At 43.2% G+C, this 24,945-nt stretch overlaps 1 protein-coding gene across 2 annotated transcripts; it reads right to left on the reverse strand.

The window, feature by feature from the left end:
• Positions 1-272: 272 nt before the first annotated feature.
• Positions 273-23,076, reverse strand: ANXA5 (annexin A5). Of its 2 annotated transcripts, none has more exons than XM_050973838.1 (13): positions 23,018-23,076; positions 19,732-19,774; positions 13,108-13,192; positions 11,996-12,090; positions 11,519-11,632; positions 8,828-8,918; positions 7,832-7,911; positions 7,440-7,496; positions 4,959-5,052; positions 4,488-4,583; positions 3,982-4,040; positions 1,865-1,987; positions 273-807 (listed from the first exon to the last, which is right to left on the reverse strand). In XM_050973838.1, the coding sequence occupies exons 2-13, from the start codon at positions 19,738-19,740 to the stop codon at positions 745-747; spliced, it is 966 nt and encodes a 321-aa protein (XP_050829795.1). In that variant the 5' UTR covers positions 19,741-19,774; positions 23,018-23,076; the 3' UTR covers positions 273-744. The 2 variants fall into 2 exon arrangements, with proteins under 2 accessions (XP_050829795.1, XP_009094541.2); XM_009096293.4 differs by lacking the exon at positions 23,018-23,076 and adding an exon at positions 19,859-20,229.
• Between the last annotated feature and the right edge of the window lie 1,869 nt (positions 23,077-24,945).

Raw genomic sequence — 24,945 nt, forward strand, 5'->3', positions numbered from 1 at the left:
TACAGGAGAAGAAAAACACAAAGCAGTACAAAATGAAAATGCAATGCCCAAGCAAGCACCAATATTTTGGTGTTCCAACTGTACTGAACAATGGCATCACCACAGCACCCATATCCTAGGCTAGATGTGAAGATGGAGAGCTGCAAAACACCATAGATACCTCAAAACCTCAATCATGGGAGGAAATATATACCAACAGTCTGAGACAGCAAAATCATACCAAAGGGAAACTATATAAAAAACATTAAATTAAAAACCACATACAACTGTGATGGGAGGGGAAAAATTTATTGGTCCTTTAGATTTCCAATGATTGCTTGTAATATGTTCAGCAAATTCATTCCAATACTACATACAAAGGATTTCCTCGCTTGCCACGTTAGAATTAGCTTAACACTCAGTGGAAATGTAAGGAATAAAAAGCAAAAAAGGATAATCTTGAATTTATTGTGAAATACATTATTATTTTTTCCTATTTCAGCAAAAGACCTGTAAAGAACTGGGTTCTGTGCTCAGGCCCCACCTTCCATGAAGGTGACTCTCGCAGATCACAGAAGGCACTTGAAATTCCTGGAAGTTGGGACGTGGGGAAGAGGAGGGATAACAATACGCTCCTTTTTACTAAGTGCAATCCTAGTATAAATTCAAGCAGCCACAAAGCATTAAGATACAAAACCTCAGGCAGGCGTGCTAATGAAGGGCTGCAAAGCTGGAAGACAAGGAGAGCCGCGTGTCCCCTGCCCGTCAGTCGTCGTCTCCGCCGCAGAGGAGCAGCAGCGCTTTCCTGTAGTCCCCGGACGTGTCTTTCTGTCAAGGCAGCACAGCAGCACTATGAGTCACCAGAGCAGCTGCCAAGGAGGGCCCCAGCCTGTGACACTCATCCCACCCACAGGAAATCCACACGGATGACTCCCCACTCAGGAATGACACAAGGAAATTCTCTGCCTCTTACATGAGAGCTGTATTTACACAGATAGGCTGCCAGAGACGAAAAATCTCCCAAAGCTTTACTAGAAAACAGAGCTGCCTGTTGCACATTTGGTCCATTTGTCTGCAGGGGGAAGTCCAAAGGAGAAGCCCAAAGCAGCATCAAAAGCAACACATGGGCAAAGTGCACCTGCCACTGCCTAGAAAGGTGCCAGCTCTGCTCCCTGTAATCAGTGGGAAGCTCTGATATGAAATCGGTATGGCCCTGGCAGGCAGTGCCAAAAAGAAACTCCACCCAGGCTACTTAAGGGAGAATAATGTCAGGAATGACTACAGAAAAATCATAAAAAGGCAGGACTTTCAGTGTAAAACAAGAGGAAAAAAAAAGAAGTCTCTTTACTTAACTTTGCAGCAACAACTGGCTCCGGATTTCTTGCTGGCTCCTTCCCTTCCTGCTCCTTGCCATCCACTCAAAGGAAATTATGACTCAGAGTGGTTCCACAGTGGAACTCTTTTCACTTAGAAATGTTGCCAAGGGTTCCACACCACAATCCAAGACCTAAACTTCAACCTCACAGTAATTCAGACTCCCAACCCCAGTGTTATTTCTCCGGAGCCAGCACCCTCTCTGAAGCACTGCACAATAAGGAACCCAGACAAGAACAAGGAAATTATGCAGTAGCTAAATATGGTGTATGAGTAATTGCAATTTCAGAAAACCACACCATCTGCCCTAGTGAAAACTGAAAGGAAACATTTTTCCATAGGAAGTGACCCCCTCTTCAACAATGCCATGTCAAAACTGCAGAGGAACTCCATCTCAGAGTCCAGGTCACCCAGCTCTACCCACACCCATCCTCTGCCAAGAAAAAGAACAGTGAAAACAGTGACTTCTCTATCACCCCTGCATTCCCTGAGAACAGAACAGTAATTTTACCTGAATCATTTGATACAATGATTTTGCAAAATTCTTTCTGAATTCTTGTCTAATATCCAGCAGATCAACTTCACTTCTTGAAACCATGACTCTGATCAGGGTGTCATCATCAGTGCCAGCCCCCTAAAGAGAAAAGATCAAATAACTTTCAAATACAAGCCTGTTCTGGACAGATGCTGCCACAAAACATGAAATACAAACAAGTATTGTACAACATGAATGCAACAAGTGGCATCTCAAACCTCTCCTGCACTACAGTTCAGCTCCAAAACAGAGAATATCTGGGACAGTATCATGAGACATTCACACTGAAATGTGAAGAACAGAGAAGCTCTGATCCCTGGACCTCTATCAAGTGCCAGATGCTCAGGCCTCTTATTTCATGTTTCATCTCAGGCTTCAGCTGTGAATACCCACAGAAATTTAAAAGACCCCAGTTCCAAGCTCATGCAGTAGCACAGCTGCTCACCACAATCAGAATTCCATGTAAATCCCCCCTGCAGTGCACCCTGAGGCTGCTGAGCTGCACTCAGTTCTGGAACTGGGCACCTCAATCCCAGCGGGGACCAGTACAAAGCAGCATCATACAGCAGGACACAGGCAGAGCGACTCATCCCATGAACTCTCCAGCTGTTCATTACGGGGGCAAAGCTTCACAAACCTTTTCAACCCACAAACACGCCCCACTCTGTTCATCATCCTCAGTGCTTCAAACATTTCACCTTCCTGTGCAGGCCAAGGCCTGACCCCTCTGCTCAGACAAGGCAGACTCCACACAAGCTGAAGCCGTACAAACTTGGATGTGCTGACCTGCGAATGCACCTCAGGGAAGGACTTGGCAGAGCCCCCACGGTCATCTTCAGCCTAACGTCCAGGGCCACTCAATCCTTCCGGGTGCAATATTCTTGGATTACACCTAAAAATGCCCTAAAGCCGCTCAAAAGTTATGCCATGAGTTGGGTGGTTTCTGAGGAATAAAAGCCAAGCTCCGCCCTACCTAATCATGAAAGCCAACTCAGCCCAGTTCAGAACTTTATTATGCCAAAATGATAAATTAGAAGTACAAACTCCTCTGTCCAAGTAATAATTGACAAAAAGCTTTCTTATCTGAAGTGCTGAACAATTTTTATTTATATTAAAAAAAAAATTTGGGGGATCTCACCAGCACACATTGGTCAGGCTCCTCACAACAGAAGCCTGTAAGAATCTAAAGCCCACAGGAAAATTGCATTCTTTGAAAAATAAAAATTATGAATTGAGAGAAAAGTAATCCTCCTCAGACAGCTCAGCCTACTGATACAATATTTCATATTTTTCACCTGAATCTTATTCTACATTGGTATCCGCAGAAGTAGTAAAGGACTTTTTAAAATTAAGCTACCATTTTGTGTCTCATCACTCTCAAGCTGTCACCTCATCTTCTGACAAAGGTACTTCAGGGCTCTCCAGCAAAGTCAAGGGAGGAATTCCTCAGGGAAGCTGAAAACAGTCGAGTACCTGCCTCTGGTTTAATTAATATTACCCACTGGGAGTTAAAAACTACAGCTTTTCCCTGCTTATCTCTTCCCATCCAAGAGAAGGTGAAGCCAGCAGAAACATGGATACACTGCTAATGCAATTCTTGCATGTCATCTTTTGCAGCTGTTTAAGCCTTTCCTTTGCTCTGCTGAGTTTCTTTTGCTTCTCCAAACAGGATGGATAGTAACCAAGACCTACCCAACGCCTTCAGTCTGTAATTACTCACATCTAAACCAAAGAGCCCTAATTTGCACATTTTACAATTCTTTCCTTCCTCAGTACATCCACCACCTAAAGACACTGGCGTCTAATCAGCTGGGAAGTGCCCAGTGGATTTTGCCAGACGTTTTCCAGTGTAGCAACAGCAAACCAACAAACAGCTGATGAGACTAAAGGTCTGTGGTCTGACAAATCCATAATGAACTCCAAGGAAACCATGAATTATTTGTATTCTCTCCCGGCCCTGCACTCCCTGAACCTTTTGCAGATAGTGATACTGTCAGCATTAACAGTGGCAGAGGAAATTAGGAACAAGCTAAAGGGAGAGGATTTGTAGCTGGAGGAGATAGGAAAATGACCTAGGGACAACATGTACATACCTTCATGGAATAATACAGGGTCTCAGCAAAATAGGCAGGCACACTTCGGACGCATTTCACTGGAAAAGACAGATGATTAATTATTGACTGCTATTAAATACAGGGCAATCTCTGATTGCCAAAAGAAGCTGTTGGTCACTGGGTTATTCTCTCCAGTGCTGTCATCTGGTCTGTTCCTCTGTTACAACTCTTTGGGTTCCGGGATTTAGAACAAACGTTTGTTTCTGATAGCAGAGAGATTTACTAGTCAAACTCCCCAACACTGTCCTAGATAAGCTGCCAGGAATGCAGGTGAAAGCAGAGCTCTGTCTCAGCCCTGGCAGAGGTGCACATGACCAAACACAAGGCAGTTCACCACCTCTTCTACAGACATAAAAATAGATCCCAGGTGATTATGTTCCTAAAGGAACCTTGTTTTCATACCAGCCTCCGTGGCAACTGCCATTTCAGAAGGCCTGGGAGCAAGCAAAGGCAGCCTAATGCTAGACATGCTAGGACTCATTTACCCACGGCCAGAAGCAGCTTCTCCAGGTCACCAGAGGTCTCCCGGTCAATGGTCTCCTCAATCTGGAAGCCGGAAATGGTCATGTACTTGTCAAACACTGCAAAACAAAGTGTGCTCGGTCAGGGAACAGCCAACGTCCCTGCCAGTGCCCCTCAGCTCAGGACAACGCCACCTGTGTGTGAATCCACAGTTCAGGTGCTACTGGCCACTCACTGTCTTGTTCTGAGCACCAATTTCCCATCAGATGCCACCTGTACAACCCTTCCCTGCACCTGGAAGGAACAGCTCCATGCATTATTCCCAACAGCCTTAACAGATTGGTAAAAGAGACTTCTGGATGGGCAAGGAGCAGGGAAAAAGGTATTGTCCCTCTATTAGCAGCTCATCAAGTAGGCACCTCAATATGGGCTGAGCTTTTCCAAGCTGGATTTCAGGCAGAGGCTCTCAGCCCCTCATTAACCACACTACCTACCCCTCCTCAAGTGGGAAACGCTGCGGGTTCCCAAGATAGTGATAAACTTTTCTTCATCTGTTCCCCACTTCAGCTCCCCAGCTCTGAACAAAACCTGTTACAAATTCAAGAGATCAAAACATCAGCATTTGTTTTGTCCACGCATCCTGTTGAAAAGTTCTATTGTCTCACTCTAAGGAACATTAAATTTACTAACAAGCTATAGCTGGAGGGAAAAAAAGTGAAATGAAATTGCCAAGTACTGAATTAATCTTAGAAATAAATGAAAAAAACCTGAAATTGACTGTGAAGGCATTTCCATGAGTAACGCAGCTTCAGGCCCTGAAACTGACTATGCACAGTCCTCTTCAAAAGGACTGAAGCTTGCTGAAACTGTGATAATACAGCAGATAAAATCTATTCACAGTACTGCCTTTTCTGCCCTTTTTCCCTTCCTTTTTTCCAACTGAGTAGGAAAAATTTGATGCTGACAGCTTCAGCAGCAAAACCACACCAACTTGGCCCAGAAGGAAGTTCTCCAAGAAGGGGGGGAAGATGGATGTAGAAGCTCTCAGAAAGAGGATTTTCAGGCTGATAAATTCTTAGCTGTTTGAAACCAGATTTTAACCATGGTTTTAGCACACTCGTTGCTTTTTAGGCCAGTCTGTATTTGATGCAGACCAAGACCTGGGTGCATTTTCAGCACCAGGAAAATAAAGTACTTTAAAAAGTTGGAATGAGCAAGAGCCAGGAGAAAACGAGAAAGAAAAAAATTTGGAAAATGAAACAAGTTCTTTTCCCTGACAGTTGGAAAACTTAGCCTTTTTCCAAACTCTGTGCTAAGCACTCTGTAAGGAGAAAGTATATACTGTAGTATATATGATCTTTTTAATATTAATAGTACAGAATTAAAAAACGGTGGAGAGGAAAAAGCTCAAGGCACACTCTGCCAGGATACCAGCACTCTTCATCCAGTAGCAAATGCGAAGTCCCAGTACAGCATTTAGAAAAATACCAGCAAAAGATTGATTTAGAGATACTACAATTTGCAAATAGAACTTTATGTCAACTTTAAGTTTGTGCCTGCCTTGCCATTGGGCAATACACAAAATGTACCTCAACTGTATAGCTTTAAAGAAGTGATATTCACAAAAACTTTTCCAAAAAGACAGACTTTCTCCTTCAGGCATTCTCAGACAAGTCTCACAATTGCTTTGAATTATTATTTAATAATCATAAACAAAAAATTTAAAAATCCCCACTGAGCAAAAAGTTTGCCTTCAAATGTATCAAGTCCCTTCCAGAATCTATGACTCAAGAAAAACATTGGGAAGCCAAAATTACTCCTACATCTGCACAGTCATGTACCTCAGTTCTGACCATCTGTACCTGACAATAGCAATTAGAAAATGACTGAATCTGTTCCAGCTGTGTTGGGTGGTGAATGGAAAAGTCCATTGACTCAAGGTCCCAGCCCAAGTTAAATGTATGCAGCAAACCACAGAAACTTTGGAAAACCAGGACCTCTTCAGGAGCTGGGTTTTAGTGCCTCCTAAATTTAGCTGCTCATTTAAACCCAATTAAAGGGGCCAAAAGGAATCTGCTTACCAGGGCCAGTGCTTCACGTGTTTCCTAAATTACAAAGGCTCATCTAAAAGCAAGACTGAAAATTTCATGGAGCAGTCTAGTTCACAATTCATTTGCCCCTCTAATTTTCCATCTGTAATTGTCACAGGAAATTAACTTTAACAGCAGAACAACAATGCTTGCTGAATTTAAGTGATGAAGGATAGGCCTGTACCAGTAAAACATATTTTGCCAATCTGTCTCTCCATCTTGCTGTGCTATCAGGAAAATGTTTTATTGATCTAATATTCTGTGTTTACTCCGTGTCACCTTGAACAATCCCTGTATTTCTTTCATCTCAACAGACAATTTATGAGGGGAAAATGTCTCATGCAGAGTTGTCTGAAATAACTGAGAAGAAACATGTATTGAATGAGTTGCAATCAAATTGCTGAAATATCGACCATGGCTCCAACAAAGCGAATGGCACCAGCTAGAGACAGGCAAGGACACCGATGAACTGCTGGCATTCCTTTCCATCCAGAGCACAGGGTTAGGGAGCAGTCATGGACAAGGGATTAAATTCAGAGAGAAGTCCAAGTCAGGTATTAAGGAATGAACTGTTAACATCTGAGTTTTCCAGCAGTGAGTCCCTCTGCATCACCAAGCCTCAGCCTCTCTTCCACTGATCTACTCACTGTTTTATTCAGTCCCCTCATTAAGTAATAAGCAAAACCGAAGTGTGAAAGTGCAAAAAATTTTGGTCCCAGTATTTCAGGTTTTGACACTTCTTTTGTCTAGAACATAGAAAAGCACATGAAAACAAAAAACCCCACAAAGACCCTGAGCTATCACTTTCACACTTGAAGTCCAGCTGTTAGCCATCTTTGTGAGATAACGCGTAGAAATACCCCAAACCCTGAGTCAGTCACCCACCTGAGCATCCTGCTCAACAAGAGCCTCATCAACTCCAACATCAGGATCTCTGTTCCCCTAAACACAAATTCAGAAGTTGTAAAACTGAAGAATTAGCAGATAAGCCAAAAAGCATTTATCTGTTATACAGATCTTGTAAGTTACTGTGACAAATCACCCCCCTAATGCATCTTGTCCAAAACCTGCTACACCCAGGGGCATCACAAGTGCTCTGCTTTAGTGATATGGAAATGACTCAGAAGAGAGACCAAGGCTGGGCCTGCATGTCAGAGCAAGTGCCTGAGCTCCAGAGCCAGTCCTGCCTTGCACTGGACCTCTCCAGAGCCCAGCTTAGTAAGCAGGAAGTGCTAGGTGCACCTAGCAGTGACAGTCACCCACAACAGGACACCAACCTGCAGCAGCACCACCAGCAGCCTCTGGAAATGGCCTGACGTTTCCCCTGTGATCTTATCCTCCAGGTCAGCTTCATACTCTGCAAAAGAGCAACATCCACTCACCACCCTGCAGGCTTCCCTGCCTGTTCTCAGGGGAGAGGAAAGGTAAAAAGTCCACTTGGACTCACAATTTGTAGAATCATCTACCAGGAACATCTTTAACACCCAGGACATTCTGCTTTCACTTAAAACATAACACTACTCCAAAAATGGAAAATAGAGCACCTCACACCTCATGTTAGGAACAGACTACACCCAATATTTTGAAGTACAGCGTGACATGCATGGATTCAGCTCCTTAAGGAACTAAAGGGAACACAGACAGAGTCATGCTAAAATATGGCAGTCTCACTGTACAAAAATCATGGGCCCAGAAAAATGTGCTACTAATCAATTTTGCCCCTAGAGACCGTGTTTGGGCTCAAAATGGGTTAAAACATGAGAATTTCTTGTGTGACAGGAATCTGCACAGAGATAAAAGCAATCTGTTGATTCTGCACACAGCTAAAAGGAAACATTGCCCTGAAAAACAAGCCCACAATCACAGGGTAAAAGCATCTACACCTGTGGAACAACACAGAGCAAAAGGCAAACAAAACCAAAAACCCCACTCTTCTGGGTTTTTATGTGATCAGTTTTCTTGTTTCCAATTACTGAAAATTGCCTTTCAGTCAAAGGGAAGAAAATAATGGGTGGAGGAAATAAGTGCTTTTGGAAAAAGTCTAACTATAAAGTACGAAGCACCACAACCTGCAGTCATAACCCTGAAATAAAAGCTATTTCAATTTACAATTCAAATTCTAGTTCCTTTCAATATGAAGTTCTGCAACACAGCAGAAGGAATTCCCTCATATTAGACACATCCATCAGTTCAGAGACAGACCTTATTTGAACAATGAGCTAGAATCATATGAAAGGAACTGAACAGAGACCTTATTTTATATGGAAAATTACCTTGCTGATAAACCTGTTTGATATTCTGCACTTCTGCAGGTGTTCTGGAGGCAAGAATTTCAGTCAACACTTTCTCATTGGTTCCTGCTCCCTGCAGGGGTGCAAGTATGAATCAGTTGATGGAATAACAAAAGGAAAATAAGAAATCCCTTTGACAACCAAAATCAATCAAACTTATATACTCAGACCAAATAAACAAAAAATTTTCTTCTTTCTGATATACTGTGGAGGTTTTGAAGATAATTTCTCCCAGTTTGTCTTGATTTCAAAACCAACCCAACAAGTTATAAAAGCCCAGTGCTGCAGGATTCAGAAGGGCCCTCCCACACCCAAGCACAGCCAGGTGTGCCTCATGTCACAGCACACATCACAGTTGAGACAGTGACAATATACAGAGTGCCACCATATATTCCAGAAGGCTTCAGCCCACACAGATAACACCACACCACTGCAGAAGGCTGCAGGCATCTGCCCTTCTTGTCCTTCAGCCCAGCCTTTTATCCCCTCATGTTGGTGCACTGCACCTGTGTGCCCTCTGCTCCCTTGGGTGGTTGGTCAGTGCCCCTGGGCACTCCATGGCTCATTGCTGTCAGTGCTGCTCACAGCTGTGCCCATTGGGGATGAGGCTCAGCCACAACCCCACCCCACTCACCACAAACTGTGTGCCTACACCTCAGTTCCTTGCTATTACAATCAAGGACATTGAGAGAAGTGAATGGACTAAGTTTGCATCTTAGCTCTAACTCATAGAGTGTCTGTCACCAGCCAGGACACAGATAAGCACAGAGCCACCCAGCACAGACCTGCAGGCTGCTGTGAACTGTGCTGCTAAACCCCTTCTTCCACTGGAAACAGTTTACAACAGAATTGCTAACCCAGATAGTTCCAGCAATTCTGCAGTTCTTAATGACAGCAGAAACAACAGCCACTCTCACTTTTACAAGGACAGAACTTACAAAAGCCAGGCCAATATCTTGTTTCCACAAGTCTAATCCTTTGTTTGCAAGAACAATCCACTGCTCTTTACACGTACAAAGGAGTAATTTCACAAAAGCAACAGTGAAACGCAATACTGAGCATTTTTTGCTTCAGTATGTTATTCACAACCTTTCCTGTAAGGAAAACACTGAATACTAAACGTGTACAAAGATATGCAACTGCACACAAAGCTATCCAGAATACAAACCTGCCCGGTCTCAGGCAATCATTTCCAAAATGCAGATTGTTTCAAGAACATGCCTACTCAACAAGGAAGGCAGGCACAGTTAAACTCGCTTTAATCCAAGCAGCAGCAGTGAAAATGGATGGGACAGCCTTCAGCATAGTTAGTGCTCTTAGCTGAGTTACCTTGCAGTGAAATCCCTGCCATCACATCTGCTTTACCGCTACCCCCCTTGGCTGAACTGCAGCCAGTACTGACATCCTTTCCTGTGCTAACACATTCTCTGAAATTCCATGGTCTTGGGTTTAACCTTTTTTTTTTTAAGTGACAGAACAAAACCACTCTTGTTTCACTATCTCTACTTTCCCACCTACACCCATGTGTTCTGTCTACTTCCCTGTCAGTCTTTGACTCCTAAATCAATAAACAGAACATGGGAATACAATTTTTTATTAATCAACAAGGCCTTTATCACTTTCTCTGTCAGGTATCACCATCCCTTCCCCCAATGCACATAATGGCATTACAGAAAACCTCCAGGAAAGAAGTTCCTCTTGCCTGAGGAACTGTTTGCTGGGACACAGATACAAGAGCACTTGCTTGCACAGTTGACTAAAGCCTACATATTAACCAGCTGCTCATCCAGGATCTTGGGAGTTTGCATGGAAGCATCATTCAACAAAGTACTACCTCATACTAGAGTCAAGTTCAGTGTCCTCTATTTTGATCAATACTGTAAATAGTCCAGGGACAGCCAATTCCTGAAATTCCATAGATGTGACAGAGGCAGAAAAAAAGAGCACACGGAAGAGACACTGACATTTCTACACATCCACATTGTAAATTGTCTGTTTACCTGGCCTGCCCAGAAAGGCACTAAATGCACTCACTGAAGAAAAAATTTAGAAGGGTGACACTGACAGCCCCATCAATTATTCCCTCTGTGTTACTGAAGGCAGTTTTTTAGAGGTCATTCAATACTACAGACAGTACCTGCTCATAATTTTGGTGGACACCAGTTTACACAAGCTCATCCATTTTGGACTTGCACTGCCATCTATCAGGGGTAACACACTCTGTAGCTTAAATAACAGTCCAGAAGAAACAAAGAGCACCACATTTTTGTTAAGTGCTCTGAACTAATTTTCATACAGCTGCATAGTTATAAAACCTCAGCTGCTCACAGCAGAAAAATCCAGAGCCCTCTGAACTTCAGCACTGCACTTGAACAGCAAAAAGATTATGAAAGCAACTGCACATCTACTCATCATCTTTAAAACAGAAGAAACAATTCTTATGCTGTGTAGATTTCTAAACTGCCTCTGAGTTATTAGAATGAAAAAACACACAGGCAAAACCATGGCACTGGCATCAGTCAGCATAACTTGGCCATTTTTTTTTTTTTTGAGCCTACTTCTATTAGCTGCTCCCTTTAGCAACCAAAGTTCATTCCTAAAAAAAAAAAAAATTCAGCAAAAAGCACCAATCATTTCTTGTAACACATGTAACACAATTATTTCTCCTCTTACCTTGATGGCATGCTTCAGTGCATGAGCATCAAAAATATGTGCTGGTCTCATCAGAGACACCATCAAGGTTTCCAGCTTGCCAGTAAGTTCTGATTTCAGGTCATCCACAAGATCCTAGTGCAGAACGAACAGTGTTGTGATAAACAAGGACTACGTATTTTAAAAGGAGGCACATAAGTCTGCAAGGCTCTGGAGACACAGCAAAAAAGACAAAGGGCACCTCTCTTTTTCTTATAATTGGTACCTCAGCTGAAGCAGATGAGACCGGAGGAAAGGATGAACAGGCATTTGGAAAACCTGAAATGCATTGTGATTTTTTTAGGATAAGGCAGGGTGGAGGAGAGGGGGAGACCAAAGCAAAAGCAGATACTCTTGCAAGGAATGTTTTACAAGGAATATGGTGAACGTGCTTTGTATTTTCAAGTAATCATTGTTAACCAGAACCAGTTCATTTTCAGAGGTATTTTTTATTCTTACCCTGCCAAATAAGGTTTTAAAGGCAGAAGCTATTTCTTGACGCTGAGCATTGTTTCTGGTGGTGAGGATTGTCAGCACAGTTTCTTCATCAGTCCCTGAAGTTAGAAAGAACAACGAGTTACAAACACACTCTGAAAAACAAACTGCAGTGGCACAAACTCAAAAGGCAGTGAAAGATGCTTGGACAACACCAGCCTACTGGCAAACAGCAGATGCATTTAAAATAACAAATGTCACCATAACCCAAGCTGCGCCACCAAAACATGCAAAAACATGCCTGGAGGACTTAACATGTTGTTTGTTCTCCATCAGTGCTCTGATCCACACTCTGCTGCAAGCACCAGCTATAACATTTAGTAAGTCAGTGTTCCACAGAAAGGCCTTGCCTTTGGGCTCACCAACAAACTGCCAAACTCCCCAGCAAAACTCAGTCCAGCAATCCCAAACACCCCAGAGGGCAGCTGTGTGGAGCTATTATCCATTTCATACACCAAGCTTGCAAGGTGGGTCCTCCCAGCCCTACTGAGTTTGCCTGTAGGCTGAGGTATATCACACATCCCTCCTTCCCCTTCCTTCCACTTCAGAGAAAGCAGTAAATTAGCGTTTGTTCTCCAAGGAAATTTTGGGGCAGAAAGCTCCAGTGTGGGTTTACAAACCGCTTCTTAGTCTGCACTCACACTGTGTGCTTGCATTCCTTGCCCCAGGAACTGCACTGTGCTCACACACTTCCAGAGCCAGGAGGCTACTGTAGATTTTCCATGCAGAGCTCCCACCATGCTGCTGTAATTCTCCACAGCTGTCCCTGTAAATCCAGAGCTACTGCACTGTAAAAATTTAGTGCGCCCAGAACAGCATGTGGAACATCCATTTCTTAATGGGCAATGTGCAAACCCCTTCTTTTTTCCCTCATGCTAACCCAAAAATAAACACTCTTGAGAGCTGTGCAGTCACAACCAGGACATGCCCAGACCAGTGCAATCCTGGGGCTGTCATTCCACGGCTTGTAAACACATGCCCCACTTCAATCTACTGAGACAAAAAAGTAGATCACAAACGAGGTTTGCAAAGGAGGAAGAGCCTTTCCTTTCCTGTAAAATAAAAATTATCCTTACCCAATCCCTTCATGGCCTTACGAAGAGCTTCTGCATCAGCTCTGGCATCAAAAGGAGCAAAGGCTGTCACGGTGCCTCTCGTGTACTGGGGGGGAGAAAAGGGGTCAGGGGAGAGGGAAAAAGCCATGAAATAAAATACTGCATCTTTCAGTCCATTCATGAGCTCAGGCTAAATTTGAATTCGCAATCCAAAAGCTGACTGTGTTTTTCTTGCAATTGCCTGGCTAAAGAGCAGTCTGTGGGTGTTTAAACACTGTTCACTCCAGAGGCACTACTATGGCTTCCCTTAGCAGTGCAGCTAAATTTGGGTATATTTACAAACAAATTTTGCAAACTATCGTTAGCTCTAACACTGGAACTTGAATGCAGGGAAATGACTAAGAATTTATCATTTGCTAAAGTAATTTTAAAAATAAATTGCACAAATCAGGTATGCTAGGCAAATGGCACAAAGACAGATATGGAAATAAGAACTTCTCAAGAAAACCCTACTGGAACTCTCAAGCAGTACCACACCGATTTTTTTCCACCACCGTGCAACCCACTGAACTCTACAATGGCTGTCAATTTTTCATCATAGTGCTTTTGACATGAGCAACTTCTTAAAAAGTGATTCAGCTTACACCTAAAAAAAAAAAACCTACCCAGTTCAAACATAAGGATAAGAGATCAGTTTGTCCAAACACAAAAACAATTTCACTAGGTTTCCATGGAACATGGCTCTTGAGGGAATTTCTCTTTGGATTAAACACAAAAGGACATTCATCATCTCTGTGGAAAAGTTTTGTCTTTATTTAAATAGGATAGCTCAAGAACCTGTATGTGTTTAGCACAGTAGTTAATTAACTATGGAAGTGGCCAAATGGGGAAACAGCTGAGTTTGGAGAACAGGAAGGTGCTTCCAACAGCTGAAGAGGGGAAATTTCCTGTAAGCACTGCCATAAAAACACAGCAATCAGAACAGGCAGGGCATTTTTCCACTCTCAAGAAAAAGCATGATAGCAAGTGCCAAGACACCTACTGAGATTGGCACCAGATTACTCCAGAGGCAGCACAGCCATCTGGCCTTCCCTGGAGCCAGAAATTTCAGCCACTCCGGTCTCCAGTCAATGCACCCATCAGAGACAGGTCAGCCAGAAGGGCAGGGAAAAGAGAGCAGTAACCAGAAACTGCCCCAGGGCTCCCGTGTGCTCCTGCCAGCAGAGACTCCCCAGGCTCCCACTGCAGCAGCCAGGAGTCAGGTTCACCTCTCACATTCTGACAGATCAGAACAAAAGCGTCACAGTGCTAAATGGCAACAACAAATTTTTTTGGGAGACGGTTTCCAATAGCCAGGAGAGCTCAGAGGCGTGCCAATCCCACTGGAAAACTCTGCTTGTCCCATTTTAAGCAATTTTTTCAGGAAGTACTTGGAACGTATAAAATTATCATTTTCCTAGCTAATTCCAAAGGCTACCATGAAAGCACATTATCCAGGATTTGGGACTCACTTTTATGAGCTGAATTTAATTAGGTAAAACAGATAAAGACTGAAAAGTCTTTCCCTCCTCCTCCCTTACTACCACTCCAGCCAGAGTGGGGTTATTTATTTTATTTTTGTTCCCTATCATCTCAACATAATGAATACTACAAGTACCACAATTCTCCTTTGGAAATGACCAATGTCAACAAATCTCAGAGGAAGCAGATATTGATCTTATGCTATCTTTTGCTTATCTTGTTATACGAAAGTGGAATTCCCCTTCACAATTCTTAGGTCTTGTGACAACAGCCCAACATTCCTGTGTGGCTGTTATGGACAAAGTATGTGTGAACACTAAATGCCAGATGGAATTTCTCTGCATGGCCCTTCTCACTTTTGTTAACAGACAGGAATCCTTCAAAACTCTCTTTTCCAAGTACTGCATAGAAAGCCTGAACATGCACTAAGCTTGATGAGCAGTTCCTGAAAATCTCCTGGTGCAGCTGAAGCCTAAAAGACTTTTCCTGATGTCTGAGCACCATTTGCATTCCAGGCATTCCCTTGTGGCACACAGCACTCAGTGGATTTTGGCTCCCCACCCACCACAACGACTCTCCACCAGAACCTGAGTCGCACCTGCCTTTAGGAGCCACAGGTGGGCAGATGTGACACTCCCCCAGTACTGGTAAAGGGTGAAGCTATCCCTCACTTCACATCAGAGCCCAACCCAGTGCTTTTTAGAGCACTCCAGTGTGGCCTGACAATTGGGGTACATTAGGGAATTCTCAGGCACACTGTGTTCAACAACCACAAATCCATCTAAAACACTCCACTACCCACAAGTGCCCTTTTAGTTACTTCAATTCAGATTTCTCATTTGCGAAATCAATGGACAAGAGCAGAAAGCTCTGCAGCAGTAAGAGACTCCTCAGTCCATGGAGGGAAGAGCTGTCTCCCCCTTCCCAAACATGGCACATTTTGGCCACATAAAGAGAGGGCAGCACCTCCTTTGAACCACTCTCACAGCCTGACCCAAACTTGCTGTCGCAGCAAATCTGAAACCGAGCTATGAACCAGACAACCTTCATTATTTACTCACCTCCATGAAAAGATAACTTTAGTATCACTAGAAACATTCCTTGTTGTTTAAGTAAGCAGATACACAGTAACACTACAGCCTCATAGGTCCTTTTTTCTTTGGATAGTAAATTCCCCACCTAGTAGCACCCAAAGCACATCAATGAAAAAGACAAACAGTCTTTGATATAAATCCTTCTGTAATCTGGAGTTATCCTTTACTCAATCACCACACCTTACACCAGGCAGTAAAATATAAAGAGAAGCACAACACAAAAAAACCTCAACACAAAGTGTATCACAAGATTATAACACCACAAACCTACACACATTCTTTTCTGTCTACATTCCCCAATACAGTGATTGTTGTTAAGGAGTCACATGTACTGCAAGTGAAATTTGTGATCACGCACTAGAAATAAACAGCAGCTTTCATTTTCTCCAGACACTTTGCAATGAGACCAATGAAGCTCCTAGAAACACAAAAATAGCATGAAGGTAGAGGGAAAAAAATAAAAAGACTACAAACCAAGAGAATTGCTTTAGAGTTTTGCTTTAAAATAGAATTTTGCTTTCTATTGCTTTACAATTTATGCCCCTCCAAATGAGGAAATTCACATTCTGTGGCATTTTTGTCCAATTCTATGCTAGCAAAAGTTTCCAGGAGAAGATAAAACCTCAGGTGAAATGTTTCTAACCAGCACCTCGAAGTGAATGTCTCCCAAGAGACAATTTAGCATCACAAACTAATAGTGACATATCCTGGCAACAGTAACAATAGCCACTTAACGAGGTTCCTTTTCATTTTCCTCACCAAGACACAAAATATTTCCCACCCACAAGCCCCTGTGTTTAGCCACTGTTAAATGCAGAGCATTGGTACCAGCAAACAACAGACCATACTTGAACTGACTGAGACTCCCTCCCTACTACCATGGCTCTGTACCACCTACAGCAACTTCTTCTCAGAGTTCCACAGCTGAAGAGCCACCCCCTTTCTCTGCAGCAACAGAAGCAGTGTCTCAAACATTTGCTGCTAGAAAACCTGGTATTTAGTGTAAAGAAGGTGCTGTGAGACTTTTTGCTTTTTCTTTTTTTAAGCAGCCATTTGTTTACAAGATGGCACAGGAAAACTGTGGCGTGGTAAGATTGGAAATGGAGAATATTTAGCAGCAAAGAAAGCAGGTATGCTATTTTCAGCAGACAGAGGAGAGCCCAGAAGGTCATGTGCTTGAATAAATGATAGACTGCTGTAAGATGTCTTACACAAGACCCATCTTGCAGATAAACAGAACACTGTGTTCATTGCTGACCTGAAAGCCTTTAGAGCCATTGGAGGTCCCAAACAGAGATGCCAGTTCAAACTGTGGTCTAAAACCAACATGACACAAGAAATATGCCATTTATTCCTGACATTTCAAGGGCAGTAGAGTGCAAATGGCATCATGAGTGAATGGATACAGGTGCAGAGCTGATGCAAATGTAAAACTAAAAAGAGACATCTGCAAAACACCTCTCCAAGTTTAACAGTGCCTCAGACCATCTGCTTAAACAGGAGGAGTAAGCTCAGGTCAGCAGACTACTCACATCTGCCCCACTAAATTTAAACTCTTGAGAAAAAACAATTACACAACATCTGTGGTGAACTCTGAGTCAGTACACCACAGAGATATCAAAGATAGGGAGGAGGGATGGAAAAAAAGGGAAGAGAGGGGGTGGGAGAGAAGAAGAGCAAGCAGCAGCCACATAGGAACCAACACAGACATTTGAGAAACTCATTCTCAAGATTAACAGAGCCAGAGGGGGCTGCTCACAGCCCATTTCTGAAGGAGTGTTTGTAGTTTGGAATGTGAGATAGCCTTCTGGAGCACTAGGGAGCTGGCAATACTATCCCTGTGCTCCGAGTCACACGTGCCCATTGGCAGAACAGGAACTCCAGATATAGTGCAGAGGAGCCACACCTTTGGCAGCAGCAAGTGATCCTTTCCTGGCAGTTTACAAATGGACACACCAAATACTCCCAAAGTTTCATTCAGGGAAAAAAAATAAGGAGTAGCAGACCAAAACGGATCAGTCCACAGCACCTGCTGCTTTCTTTCCAGATTTCTGAGCCAGCAAGCACAGGGCAGCAGCTCAGCCTGTTCACTGAGGAGGAGATGGTGCCCTGAGCATTGCTGCAGTAACAAAGACCACAGCACACACAGCTGGGAGAGAAAGGACAGCTTGTCAGGGCAGCAGTGCTCCTTCCAAGAAAGGGGATAAACACAGGCAGGGAGAGACCAGCCTGTGCAGCACATGCTGTAGTTTTCCTACAAAATGAATGAACCTTTCTATTCTGGACAGTGAACACACAAAGTTCACCAAGCCTTTGGTCAAAGAAAAAAAAAAGCTTCACAGAAGTGGGCAAGGACAGGTCCCTTCAGTGACCAAGACTCCAAATATAACTTACCTTCTTCAAAGGTTTTATTCTTCAGTGATGTAAAACCTAGGCTAAATTGAACTCCAGTACACTGTGCTGTGCAGCCTTTGTGAACTCTGCAGCTTTAGCTGTACACAAGGAGTTTCTGTCAATTGAGAGTCAGCATTTCATAGGCATTTTCACTCTTACCTCCATTTCATAATGCAACATAAAGAACAGGCAGCTGTCATGAGAAGTAGAGCTTCTTCAACTTTTCTTTTTTTATTTTCATAAAATGAGTTACAGGCTACAATGCTTTAACACTCTCAGTCTTTTGTGGCTGCCTAACTGCACAGGCAAAGAATACTGCTTACATGGAAAGCAGCCCTCTGAACGTGGAAACTGGAGAACAAGGCCTGCCTAATAAAAACCCTCATTGTTCCAATGACTTCCATCTACCAACACCCAGCACAGATAAAAAGCCATCCTCAAATGTCACCTTAGCCAGTAGAAAATTTACTACCTGAAGCCAAGAGTAACTGGTTTGCACTAGTGAAGAATGAAACATTCCTGTTAAGAAGATGAATTCAAGTTTGTCTCTGTGGGACAGACAAGAATATTGTAAATTTCCATACTTTTACTAAAAGGAAGCTACTCTTAAGCCTATATGCAATGCTACATGTACCGTAATAAAAGGCTTATTGTTCAAGTATATCCCTCTGGCCAGGTGTCCTGTATTGGCATGGGTAGGGGTTCCTGTTCTCCTAACATGCATCCTACAATCCAGGCCTGATGTTTAAAGAAAGAAAAACCCCTTCTTTGTCACTCAAAAGAAACCCCCCCCAAAAAAAACCAACAACTTCAAGCATTTAGAAAAATACTATTAGAAACTTCTTTTCTTTAAAAGAAGTTTCTTTTCTTTCTTTTATAACTAAATCCAGACATAATATGGGTAATATTCACAAGGGTATTAAAACTACTAATCACTCCACTCATTAAGTGCAATTATTCTGACCTTTGTGACAGCCCTAACAGACTTTGATTGCTTTCACTTTCCACAGCAGTACAAACCCCATAAAGCCATTACAAACCCCTACAAATAAGCCATTAAACTCCTATTTTACTTTTCAGAGTGTTTGCATTTGATGCAATTTTAGAAACAAATACTGGAGTCTGCACCATTTTCCACACTTTTATCCAGGCTTAAACCACAGCAACCAAAGGGCTGTAAAAGAAAGTCGTCGTCCCCCCCCCCAACGAAGAACTGCACAGTAACTCCAAGGCTCCCAGAAAAATTCATGTTAGCTATGGGAAATCTGGGAATAGAAACACAGATCCCCAAGCCCCCACTAGGCACTGCCAAGGCGGTATTTTTTTTCCTCCTTCCTTTCAGTGGAAGGAGCCTCCACCCATGCACAAGATAAACACAGGGTACCGAAAACTTGGCCAAATGAGTGGAAACTGGTGGAAAAAAGAAGGAAAAAAAAAAAAGTTGTGCCTGACGTGTCTCTCACATGATCCCCGTTCCCCTCCCGTCCGCGTCCTCTCGGGCTTGTGGATGGGCTGGCTTAGGGGAGCCCGAAAAGAAATCGGTGAGGAGTGAAAGTAAGGAGAGGGGTAATACGAGGATGTCCCCGAGAGCGGCCGGGCACGGGCCGTGTCCTCCCGGAGCCGCCGCTTTCCTCACCTTCGCCATCTCTGGGATCCTCCGGGTGGGGCCGAATCCGAGTCTGCAAAGAGAGATGCGACAGTGAGGGACAGGGAGAGGCAGAAAGCGACAGCGCCCGCCCGCCTCGGCTACCCGCGCCCTTCACCTCCCGCCGCGCCGCCCTGAGCCACAGGGAGCACCGAGTGAGGCACCGAGTGAGGCAGGAGAGAAGAGGGAGGAGGTCCCGCTGCGGCCCCGCCGCTCTTGCCTCACCCGGGGGCTGGGCCAGCCCCACCCGGGGCGGGCAGCGAGCCTCGGCCGCTTCCCGGGGCTGCCTGCAGGGAGGGCACCGCCGGCCGCGCCCCGGCTTTTCCCTCTATCCCTGCCGTGCCCTGGGAGGGTGGCATTAGTGCTTTGTTTCTTAGCGATCGTGAACCTTTTAAAAGAAAAATTACATTCGCCGATAGCCTCCAGCAGGTGCTCAAGCGCCCTCCGGATGAAGTCTATAAAATCGGTTCCCATGAATCTCAAGGGGATCCTATCCCAGCACTAAAGGGCAAGTCTGAACTGAATTCGGTAAAAAGCAGACATTTCATCAGCTGACCTAGCTTGGCTTCCAAGTAAGCCCGGTCAGCACAACAAGCACAGTGTTCAACAGAATGTTAGGGCTGTAGTTCTTCAGAAACTGCAAGAATTTCAGGTGATGACATTTTACTTTGTGTCTTCCATCAGGACCATTTCCCTGGTCCAGGAATAGGGAAGATATATCCAGTTTAGGAGAGCAAGGAGGATGCAGTCTGCAGGACTACTCAAAGAGCTGCTCCATCTAAGCTGCAGACAGACTCACTCCCTCAGCCACACAGCCTTGAATCAGAAGGAGGAAAAGTGAGTGCAATGCGAATGGAATTCACTGTCTCTGCCAAAATAAAACATGAATATAATCCCGCTGTGTGCGCATTTTAACATGTAACAGTCACTTCCGTCTGACAGTAAGTTGCATTTACCTAACAAACAGCAAGAGAAACCTAGATCATGATGTAAATTTAAATATTTTGTCCAGCATTTCTAGTTGCCCCAGCAGTGCACATACAGTTCAGCAAAAACATGGGACCCACCCATCTGACTTCCTCTGCAGGACCAAGGAACAAACTGTTTGCTAAAATGCCCCGATTTACTTATTAAACTGTGATTTTAATCTAATCCATTGAAGTGGCATTCCACACATGCCCAAAGATGCATGAAGGGAATCGAGAGCTGCTCATAGCATGCATGTGGAAATGCACATATGGATTAGATGTAGAATCACAACATTAAAGAAAACATTATAGAATATTCTTTAAAAAAACCCCAGATATTCAAATTGTTAACTTTTTATTTAAGCACAATCTTGCTTAGACATCAACGCAACCCCTTCCTGCAAAATTAAGTCCTTGTCTCCTTACACATCCTACCCAGAGGAGACACAGGCCACACTGGATCGTCTTCAAGCTGTACCACCTAGAGAGTGCAGACACACAGAAATGCAGCAGGAGCTGAATCCACTCTGTTTAACACACTCCAAAATTCTGTCCATCAGAATGAGGCACACGGACACTGCAGTAAAGGCTCCTTGGGTGCCACACGGAAGTCCAACCTCATTAGTGAATCAGATGTGTGATAAAGAAAAAATTATTGGGTGAGGCAGAAACTTTAAAAAAGCTGTAACAGTATCATGTGAACAACTAATGAGACTCTAGGAACTAATAAATCTGTAATGATCATCACTTGGAAATATGTTAATAGAATCTCTACTACAGTAAATATCACACAAAGGTCAGTAAGTTACTTTCCTTGACACAAAAATATCTACTAAACTTGACAAATAAAACAGACCCTTGCATAACTTGGAAAAATGTGTCTGTCTGACAAATTATTTAGCAATTAGCATGGGACCACCTGGAATGCATCTGCTCTACCTCTCTCTCCTTGCTGCAGCAAGCTCATCCCAGCTCCCAGCACTGCAATCCAAGGTTTGAATCCTTGGCTCCCTGAAATGCTGGGTACAGTTGAATGGTGACACACATGCACCATGACACACAATTCCTACTATCCTAAAAAATCTGTTCCAAGTGTGTCATGTGTATAATAGCACATTAAGAAGCAAGAGGGGGACAGCTTGGCTTTTTACCTTTCAATTTAGGAGAATGGATTCTTCTGGATTATAGGATTTTTGTTTGCTATGCCTTATTTGGTATACTTAATACTTGATAGCAACTCTCAAATTCAAAGAAATGATCCAACATATGTACTGAATTCCATTTTGCCCTTTAAACCTTGTGATGGGGGCTGTGGATTTGGAATCAAATTAACACATGCCTTTTATTCTGCAGTAAATGTCTCTGTGTACACTTTGCTTCTCATTTCCAGTGGCAGAAGTCTATTCCACTCAAAATAAAAATATTTGAAATGGTTTTCCACTCTTTTCCCTTCAAACAGCTTGTTATTCTGTTCTCTGTGAACAAACATGAGGTAACATTCAGTCAATGGGAGGCCACCACTGGATTTCTAATCATTGAATAGCAAGGAAAAGAATCTTGGGAGTGAGAACACGATATTTTTCTGCTCTGGAAAGGGTCTGTAATGCATGATCCAAGATGAATTGCAATGGTAGGAAAAAGTTAAACAGAAGAGATTTATCTTCTTACCAACAGAGGCTGGAAGTAAAACCCACTCCAGTCAATCTAAACTGTTATCAATGTGTGTTTAAGCAAGGAAATATTTACATAACTTCATTAAGCAAAGAGACCTGGAGGAGCAGGGGGAAACATAAGAGTAAAACCATGGGAAAGATTCTTCAGGCCATTTGGAAAGGGCAGATGTTTGAAAAGAAAATAAATCCGATTATAACAGAATTTCAGCCTCTGTATCAATTTGAATGTAGGAGGAAAAGGCAACAATCGCTCTATAAGCAAATCCAGGATGAACCTGAAAACATGAACGTGTTCCTGGAGAGAAATGCATTTTGCACCAATTGCCTTCAGCAGAAACAATTCAAGTTAGGCTAAAACCTTGCTTAGTTGGAGATGGTGACTCACAAGCACAGGCTGCAGGACCTTCATGGCCACCGTGGGCAAGTGTTTCACCTGACAGCAGCTCTAACAGTCAATAGTGCCCACCCACAAGTCACAAATAAGACTTCTAGACTTAGTATAATTCTTGTTCTCATTTTTTAAAAATGAAGACAAATTCTCACACAAGTTAAGAAGCCACAGGAGGTCATAGCAATCTTTTCACCTCCCAAGCCCCTCCCTGCTCTTTGCATCTTCCATCACTAGTAAAATCATACCAGGATGTAACAGTCTGCTTCCCAGGGCTGCTGCTGGCACAGTGCACTTCCAATTCTTCCTTAACACAGAGCTGCAAACACCTGGAATAAAAAACAGCAGTAAAATATCAGAAAAAGAGGGGCATGTGAAATAGTTAATTTGATATGGGGTTTCTAGTAAGGGGCTTGAAAATGTTTTCAGAGTCTGGTTGCAGCACTAAAACTCATCTGTGTGTTTTTCTGGAAACAATGGAAAAGTTCAGGAGGATGAAAAGATAGCACAAAAGCAGTTCATTTCAGAAGCACAGCCCCTTGAAGTTGTTTTAAGGAGTTTGTAAAAAATAAATATTAGGAAGATGGATGGTTTGCTGTATCAAGGCAGTCCCCCAGGAGGTCCTTGCCTCCTTCCCAAAAGCATTGTGCCTCATTTTGCTACCAATGCTATTACTGAGCTATTATGTGACCCTACATAACTACCTTTAAATCCATCACAGAGGAGAACAAAAGAGCAAGGCTCTCCTTGAAGCAGAGTTTGCTCTGCTATGTGTCCAGAAGCTGCTGAAAATGGAAAGGTCCTTCAATTTATCAAACAGAGTTGGAGCACAGGAATCACATTAAAGCACTTCTCACACATGATAGAAAGGCCAAGGCCTGTTATTGTCCTAGTTAAAATATTTCCTCCTAAAAACAAAATCTCATTGCAAAATATTTTAAAAGCCTATTGTAGAGGTACTGAGGGGCAATAGGCTTACCAAGGGAGATTTTCAGGCTTTGGAAATTTCACAGAGCAGACCATTTCCTTAAGGAATTATAAATGAAGATCAACCCTTAATGCTTTTCTACTCTTTAATGTCTCTGTGGAAGTGAAAGAGTCCAAAATCCTTGATGAACCTATGTCAGAGGTAAAAGGTGAGGCTGGGAAAAATAGAGCAGTTTCAAGTTCATTATTTGATTAACACTGACAGAGAGGAATCTGTTTTGCTCCAGACTTGGTGCCACAGGATAGAAATTTCTCAGCACCTCCTTTCCCTGAGCTCCTGCTCCAGGGCAGCTCAGCACAAATGGAGGGAGCTTTGTGCTGCACTTCAGCACCTTGTGAGTGGTAGGTGTGAGGCAAACACTAAGCACTAACACCATTAAAATAAGGGACAAGAGGAGAGTTTTACTGGTTTACAGGCAGGGAAAAAAACTTCAAAGTTCAACAGTGACAGAAAGTTTATAAAAATCTTTCCCTGCTGCATGTGCTGGCATCAGGGGGCTGCTGAAGGACAGGCTAAGAGTACAAAGTACAAGATTTTGTTGTTTCTTAAAGCACTTTGAGAGTCACTTTAGAGACGAAATGTTGTTTTATATTCCAGCAAACACAACTTCCTGTAAGTGATTCATTACTTCTAATCCGCAACCCATTACACAGCAGCACTCTGACAGAGTCTTGATTTCTCTGGGGACACCAGTACAATGTGAAGAGGTTAATGGGAGGTGCAGGCATTCATACCAATTACAGCAGCAGGCAGCCGAATTTCTCTTACTGGAAAATCATGTTATTTTCATTTACTCAGAGAAGGTGCAGGTTTCTTTGAAATTGTCTTTAGAGTAAGACACATCACAAGGTTGCCATCAGTGCAATAGTCTCAATTCAAGCAAAGACAAATCACTTGAGCCAGATTCTAGTCCTTGATGCTAGGACAGCTCTACAGCACCATACTAAGGCAGGACTTGATTTCCAGGCTAATTCTTCCTGAGGATCACAGTTTGCATCCCTCATTACTAGTCATATGGACTCCTCCTCTGGGAAAAGAGGGACAAAAGGAGCCAAGTGCTCAGGCTGTATTCCTGCATTTCCAGTTGTTCCAAGCTACAGCTCATCATGAGCAGATCACTTGGGCTTTGTGCTCTACACTTCCACACAGAGATGGTGTACGAGGGCACAGCTCATCTACAATAGCAAA

This window comes from Serinus canaria, chromosome 4 (genome assembly GCF_022539315.1).
Source record: "Serinus canaria isolate serCan28SL12 chromosome 4, serCan2020, whole genome shotgun sequence".
Classification (NCBI taxonomy): Eukaryota; Metazoa; Chordata; class Aves; order Passeriformes; family Fringillidae; genus Serinus; species Serinus canaria.

Excerpts from the sequence above, each read along its gene's own strand:
- ANXA5 (XM_009096293.4), bottom strand. The coding sequence starts at position 20,214 with ATGGGAACCGATTTTATAGACTTCATCCGGAGGGCGCTTGAGCACCTG. Across the intron at positions 8,919-11,518 it reads CACTGAAGCATGCCATCAAG|GGAGCAGGAACCAATGAGAA; the intron begins GTAAGAGGAGAA and ends GCACCCCTGCAG. Across the intron at positions 4,584-4,958 it reads CGTTTCCCACTTGAGGAGGG|TGTTTGACAAGTACATGACC; the intron begins GTAGGTAGTGTG and ends TTTGTTTTGCAG.